The sequence below is a fragment of the Acanthisitta chloris genome, unplaced genomic scaffold (assembly GCF_000695815.1).
Source record: "Acanthisitta chloris isolate BGI_N310 unplaced genomic scaffold, ASM69581v1 scaffold17397, whole genome shotgun sequence".
NCBI classification, from domain to species: Eukaryota; Metazoa; Chordata; class Aves; order Passeriformes; family Acanthisittidae; genus Acanthisitta; species Acanthisitta chloris.
The window spans coordinates 29048-36769 of record NW_008682206.1 but is presented as its reverse complement, the minus strand read 5'-3'; the positions used below and the strand labels follow the sequence as shown (position 1 = coordinate 36769).

Sequence of the window (7722 nt, the reverse complement as noted above, 5' to 3'; positions counted from 1 at the left end):
AGGGAAAGGAGACAGAAACTCTGGAGTTGGTAGTGGTTTATGCTGCCAGCCAGGCTGCAATGTTTCCAGTTCGTTGAGATGATTTGAGCAAGAAAACACAAGGTTATTTTTTAATGGCTCATCAGACTTTTGCTTGATCTGGTAAGGAGCACTGTGTGACATTCGTTTTGGTGCTGGTATCATAGCAACCGAAGGAGTTAAATTTAGAAAATACAAAGCAGAGAATGTTTAAAACGTTGCAGTTGGAGCAAGGATAGACTGAAGACCCTGAAGTTGTACAAGTTGTGACAGACCTTGGCATTTAAGTAGTTAACATTTTTCATGGCAGAAGCAGACTCGTAAATAAGTGTTAAAAGTCTGAGTTAATGGCTTTGCAGTTTGTATTGGCTGAAGCTTTTGCCTTTGACAATGTATGTTGTGACATAACAGGGATTTGCTGGATTTTTCTGAAAATACTGTCAGATTTCTTCTGTTGCTGAGTGAGTTTTCATTCCCAGGTAAATTTGTGTATGATCTTAATTACAAGGTTTAACAGCACGTGAAGTAATAAAATTGAAGTGATCTTAAATAGTATAGTTATAATTTTAAATTATTCTTGCTTCTTTTTCAAAATAACTTTTACATGACAGAATGGGGTTGAGCAATTTTGCTGTCTGGATATTGTAGTTCAGGATAGAATCCCTTGTGAATCAGATCATTGTAGGAGAATCTTTAATGGCATGCAAGGGTAATATGAGCTTTTGCATGGAAATTATGGTGTTTGGCACTTTTCATGTGAAATGTGGTATTAGTTTAGAAAGAAAAGCTACTTGAATTTTCATTGAGATGACTATTGAAAAAGCTGAACATTTTAGTCTGACTTAATTCCCTACAGTATACCCCTCAGAGCACCATATTTACAAAAATACCTTAGGGCAGGAGTTTGAAAACCTAGTTTTTTAGAAATTACCCAGCAGAGATAAGGTGACTGGGATTTTCATAGTGTAGTTGTGTGATTTGCCCCAGCTTTTGATCGTTGCATGCTGTTGGTGTCTCTGGAGACAGTTGATGTGCTGCTCACCTGACTGAAAAGAAGACATTCCTGTTTGAGCTTGCAAACAGGAGTGATGCAATGCTATCTGCATAGCAGCAGTGTAATTGATGAGCTGAGCTACTGTTGAGAACTTTAGTTTGGCCCTTACACTGTGGTAATGTATCCTGAAACACTTGAGATGAGTTAGAGGTAATTGACCTACTCTGAAAGTGGCTGTCTTCTGTTGCATCCAGTGGGGTAGAAGGAAGAATTTCTTGGGGACCACGTGCAGATTCCTGAATAGGTAGTTTCAGCAAGAATCTTGATTGCTACGATGTTTTGAACAGCCTTGGGGCCAGTTCTCATCTTTATCACAAAAGAAAGGGTTTCCCATGGGTTCTTGGTTCAGAAAAGGTCTTTGAGCACAATGGCTGCTCAGTCTGTGTTTTAGAGGCTCTTCTGTCATTTTCAAGTCCTATAGCTACATAAATGTGGCATCTGGAAACTTCAAACTTCAATGTGTTCATGTTCAAAAATACCTGGATGGTGTGTAAGTGCTGGTATGGCATTTTGAGCCAGAGAGGAAGACAGAGAGAGAGGAGTTAAGCAATGTAGCAGATTATGGAATTGCATCCAGATGTCCCAGCTATCTGATGGCTCTGTAATTGCTGGAGACTGTCTAGCACAAGTGTGTAAGAGCCTGTTATTGTCTTTTTTTTCTTCATTTTTATCATGTCAAGCAAGGGAAATAAGACACTGAGGAAATGGCAGGAGTTGGCAGAGCTTGTCACTTGTGGTTATGGGAGTGGGTGGAGGCAATCCTATTTGAGTGTGAATTAGAGGCTCTGTTAGTCCTAGTGTGCCCTCTGCCACGTGACTGACTTCAGCTGGAAGCACACTGTTCCCTGTCTTCTTGTTCCAGGCCTGGAGTAGCATGAGGTCTGTGCCACAGATGTAAGGCTGCACGTTGGGTGCTGTGTTCAGTGTTACATCTGCATCGTGGCTCAGTGAGAGGGGTTAATGGCTTGTAGTACAGGCTGGATAAAGGGCAGTTCATTGGATTCCATAGCCTGTCACATAAAGACTAAGCAAACTGGTCTTTCAGGCAGCATCTGCTCCACCATATTTCTTCTTTAAAAATTGAAAGTCTGGAAAAAACCAGAACCAAAAAAACCAAAACCACAAAACAAAAGCAACAACAAAAGAAACCCCACAGAAAACCCCAACCAAACTTACTCTCTGTTACGGGATCTGTTAAATTTCCTGTCTTTTTTTTCTTCTGGTGTTAAGAGTAAAAGCTTGTATGTTAGTGCTAGAGTCATGCTTGCAGCAAGTTATGGGCCAGTGTCTTTTGTATTATCTCAGACTTTGTCAGGATGCTAACTTAAATACTCTCTGTGACAGTCTCCTTTTCAAAATCATATTTTTGTTATTTATGAAACTGGAAACAGCTTGAATGTCTCTACCTAACATTTCAAGGAATCTTGCTCAAATATTGCTGGTGACCTGATCAAAACTGTCAATACAAGAGCCTGGTTGAGGCAGTTCCCCTGCTTTGTGGGGGGGAAAAATCCCTAGCATTTGCTCTTTATGGTTTTTGCTGCTCCTGCCAGTGCTGCTGCATAGGCCAGGCAGGCAGAGAGAGCAGCTAAAGCATGAGTCATCCTCTCGGGAGCCTGAGCACCAATGCGGTAGAGTCGCATATGCTTGGCACCATCCTGGTCTTTGAAACAGTTCTTCTAATGCTTACAAGAAATCTACACCTTGCCTAGAGGTTAATTCAGGATGGTAGTGCAGTGCTTTAAGAGAGACGTCAGTGGTTATTCAAGGTAAACACTTTGTGAACCAGAGAAGTAATTATACTATGCAAATAAAGGAAAAGTCATGCAGTGTCTAGACATAATGTGTTCTGTTTGTTTGTTTGTTTTTGTCAGCATCGTGAAATCTACTGAGCCAAATTTCTCATGATATCTAAAGATCCAATTTTCTGTTTCTCTTTACAGCTGGATCAGTTGGCTGTAGATGCTGCAAAGGAGAAGAGAGATATGGAGCAAAAGCACTCCACTATTCAACAAAAGGTACTCGAGGGAATGCAAAAGGCAGGCTGCACACACATTTTTGTCTCTACCATCTCTCCCCAGCAGTGCATCTCTGCATCAGAACTAGGAGGGTTGGTATCTTTAGTGCAGAGAAACTTATGCATCACTAAGCATAGGCTTGGATTGCAGATATTCATCTCATGTTACAGAACAAAATATGTTTAGTTTTTACTGAACCAGAAGTAGAACAGTAGAATTTATTTGGATGCTGGGATCCTAACATTGCATTAGAACTCTTGGATTCAGTATAGTTGTAAAAGTTGCTGTGTTTCCCTCCTGTGTGTTTCTATAAGAGGTATATGTGCTGCACAGTCCTACAGTCATACCTATCCCTTTGGACTGTGCCAAATAAAAGTGCAGCACTTTGAGGCAGTGTTGCAGTTGCTGTTGCATATAAAGAGCAGAAGTAAACTCCTGTAAAGGCTGTCTCTAGTGTATGGGTTCAACTGTTCACAAATGTGGAAGTGCTAACACTGAATTGCTGTTTTGGAAAGATTTGTATGTGCAATATTTCTGCTTTTTCCTTGTTGAGAAAAACATAGCTAATTCATTTGGGGTGGAGAGGGAATGACTTCTGTTGTTTAGATGTTTCAGAAGCTCTAGATCAGTATTGGTTTTGCAGGTATAATGCTAGAAGTTAAAAATATTTCCACTGAACTCTCTGGTAGTGAGCTAATACTGCAGGTACTTTTGAAAGGGATTAGATACCAGTTTAAAGGTAATGCTACACTTACTGTCATTCAAAATACCTTCTGTATCTGTTCAGGTGGCATAACTTTAAAAAATAAGGCACAATGTAAATGAAATCTTACGAGTAAATAAATTCAGCATTGAAAACATGCTGAGATGCTAATTTAGGTAGTCTTAGTAAGAGCCAGTACTAATATGAATGGGGAAAGGTAATGTTTTTGGTTGCTGAAAATGCTTTTATTGGTTCATCCTCTCATTCCTGCAGGAGTTGGTGGGAAGTAGTAGGGTTGCTGCGAAACTGAGCAGATGCAGTGATGGGGTTTAGGGTGGTGCTGATGTGCTTGGAGGTAGACAGGAGGTAATGACAAGCAAGGAAGGAGAAGAGAGGGAAATGGGAAAGAGATAGAACTTGAGAATTAATGATGGAATTCAAATTTTAATTGGTTTATGCTAAATAGGCCTAGTTTCAGGAATGGGCAGTACTTGAGAGAACAGTAGTGCCTGGTGAAGGATGTATGTTATGAGCAATTATCTTCTAATTGGCTGTAGAAATAACAACTTGTTACTCTGAATTATGGTCATTGCTGCTGCTAATGGTGTTTACAGTCTTTGTTTTTTCTTCAAATGCTGCTAAGGCTGCTTTGCAGGTAAACTATTTCTAATAGCATCAATTGTTATTGAAACTTCTAAGCTTCATGAAACTTGACAAGCCATAACTGTGTGTGATATGAATGTTCTTGGTTTCTAGTAGAAATGGCAATCACAATAAGGTTACTTACGTTGTTGCTTACTGGGCAATTTAACACTGTCTCTAAAATACAATCAGGGCAGTCAGATTGTATTGTATGTTGTTCTCTAAAGTCTGTGTTTCAAGCTGTGTATGTTGTCTCCCGTTGTCATCAGCGAAGTCGCTGTTGCATTTCTGTGATGATAGTGCCTAGACTGTGCTTTATTGGAGATTCCTCTTATAGCTCATCCAATCATTTTCCTGGGTTCTTACTCAAATCATGCTGTCCATTTTTTGTCTCCTCCTACTTGCTTTTCCCAGCCTTCCCACCAAGTTAGCTTCCAGCTCATCAGGATTTCAGAACTGCCTTAGACCCTGGATCTTATTCTTTATATCCCTTGTTTGTCATCTGGTCAACCTGACCCGGATGGCAACTTTTTTCTCATGTCTTGTCATGCTCCTTTCCAGTTCATTGCCTCTTAGCCATATGTTCCCAAGTCTTCCAATGCCAAATCCTTCCATGTTTTATAACGACTGAAACTTCTGAAGCTTCTTGTGTTGACTATTCCATGAGGTATATATGCATTTAATATACTGCAGTTTTAATCTAATGCTTCAGAATGATGCCTTTCCTTCAGTGTGTGGATAAAGAGCAGTTCCTTTTCTGAAATGTATAGGTAAGTGCATATGTGCACACACCTACCCACCCACTACCTGTGTTTGCATATATGTGCATATGCATGCAGAATAATTGCACTAATTAAATAACCCATCTCACTTTCCTTTATAATCATTGTCCTATTTAATTAGGCCGTTGTCAGAGAGGCTAATACAAATGTCATGGAAGGGCTTGGTCACCAATATAGTTTGATTTCTTTTTTTAGGAGAGCTGATGTCTACGCTTTTTTAGTTTCTTTTAAGTTTTGTGGTCTATTTACTCAGCAGATATGCAGGAAACAAGTTATTTTTTTTTAGTGTAAGAAATTGTTTTCTATTTTAAACTGGAGCAACATATACTGTGAAATAACCTAAAAATGTCACAATCATTCTGGGAACTTCTTGCAATGTATCTTTATAGGGAAAGTTTCCTATCAAAAGAGTAGTGTCCTAGAGTCAGTATTTAAGAAATGTCTTGTTCTCTGAGCAGTTTGCAGCTATTGCTGTAGTAACATGTTGAATTTAGAGATAATTTGAGAATCAGCTGGACCTGTAAGCAGCACTATGGCTTTTGGGTTTTGTGATAGAGGTAATATTGTGTTCCAAAATAAGGGAAATGATACAGGAAAAGTATTTGCATTGAACTTCAAATTGCTTTTGTTTTCAAATCCCTTTTTCATTAAAAAAATCTGCTTCCGAAGAACTGCTCAGGAAACAGCTGGAGTGAGAATGGGTTGAAAATGTTTAACATCTTCAGTAAACAAGGTGATAGGAAACTGGGTGCTACCACAGTCATAAAGCAGAGTTGCTGTTGAGAAATAATGGAAGCTAATTCCTGCCGCCAAACACAAGGATGTGCTCATCCTTCGAGTGACTTGTGACACTTCAGTGACACTTTCACATTCCCTCACTCTGTCTTGGTCTGTAAACCTTGTTACTTCTTTTGTCTGTTGTTGTTTTAAGCCCTTCCTTCAGGCACTCTCAGCTTAAGCATGACAAACATCTCCTGCCCTGGGATGGGAAGGGAATGGAAGCAACTTTCTAAACTGGGGGTTTGAACAATTAGTGTCTTCTGTTTAGTGTGTGCTGGCATAACTTTTCAGGTTACTGTTTCCTTTGATACTTGTGTTTCTACATTTACTGCCTTTTCAAACAACTTTAAAAGTGCTGCTTCTCTAAAGCAAAAAATCTCCATACTGAATACAAATGCAGTGTTAAGATGCTGATACATGCTATAAGATTCACTGGGAAAATGGCTCAAACAGGTTTTGTGACCTGATGGGAATTTTCACATTGGAAGTAAATCAAAAGCTTTGCTGCTTAAAAGTATTGGGGGTTATGTGTAGGTAACAAGTAAATTTCATGTAGAGAAACTGAAAACTTGCAAGCCATGAAATGAATCAAGTATGTGTGATGAATTGATCATATGAAAATGATCAATTCACTGAAACACTGTCGAGAATATTAAGTGTGCTGTGACACACCAGATGAGTATTATTTTGGGAAATGGAAGTTGTTTTTCCATTGCCAGCTGGTTTGCTATACCTCATGGGCATTTAAAGAGAGAGGGGAGAAAAAAAAGGCATGAAAGCATATTGTGTGCTTCACTTACATAACCCATGTGTACGTGTTTCTCTTCCAGTAGCAGCCAGCCATGAAAAATGAGTGCCAGGACAGAAGTTATAGAATAAATCCCTTCCTTCAAATCCCAATGAAATGTGCCATGTAGCACTTCAGTGTAACTTACATGGTACTGGATCAGTTTTCTTAATTCTGATTAGGTGAAATGTACCTTAGTCCTAACTGACACCTAATTAGTAACTAAATTAAGTCTTTATCAGCTCTGTGTTTGCTTAAGGAATACCAAGTTCTGAATCACAGTGCCTGGGTTTATTAACATGTGATTCTCTTATGGAAAGATATGGATGCATTTCTCTCCACCCCCTGATTATTTTTCATGATTCACTAAACTTTTCCGTGTGCCAAGATAAAAATAAACTATCATGTGACTGCTTAGCTCCTATTTTTTAATTATAAAATAGCAGAGACTAAAGATCAGACGCAGTTTATCTAGTTTCTTCTACTTTTATCTATGTAATTGAAATAAAGTGGGGCATGTGGTTTTGATTGTTTGGCCATCTTTTCCCTTATCACAACTTAAACAATGAAGTTTTATGGATAAAGCATATGGAAACCTCACCCTCTGCCCCCTCCAGCTGGTAGTCTGCTATGTACAGTTAGGAAAGTGTTTAACACTTGTCTGTACACTCTTGTGTCTTTTTCTGCTCTGTAAAGGTTGAAGTCAATCAGGGAAGTCATTAAAAATGACAGTAAATCCACTTCACAAAGAACAGCCAGTCTTTTAGACAGTTTGGACTGAGAGCATAGTATGATAAATGATCCAGAAGGAGTTTCTTGTCATACTTGTATATGTCTTCAAAGCATAAATCTAGACTCATTGGAAAAGACAGTTGTGTTTTCTGCATCAGTTCTCCAAACCCAGAGGAAAATGTGATTACACAGTAGTCTGACAGAAA

The 7722-nt window shown here is 39.0% G+C and overlaps 1 protein-coding gene across 1 annotated transcript in view; it reads left to right on the top strand.

The window, feature by feature from the left end:
* Positions 1–7722, top strand: part of ACAP2 (ArfGAP with coiled-coil, ankyrin repeat and PH domains 2) — a 35421-nt gene that overhangs the window by 2480 nt on the left and 25219 nt on the right. The window contains exon 3 of the mRNA XM_009078438.1: positions 3016–3090. Within this exon, the coding sequence (XP_009076686.1) occupies positions 3016–3090 (75 nt within the window). The remainder of the gene's footprint in view (positions 1–3015; positions 3091–7722) is intronic.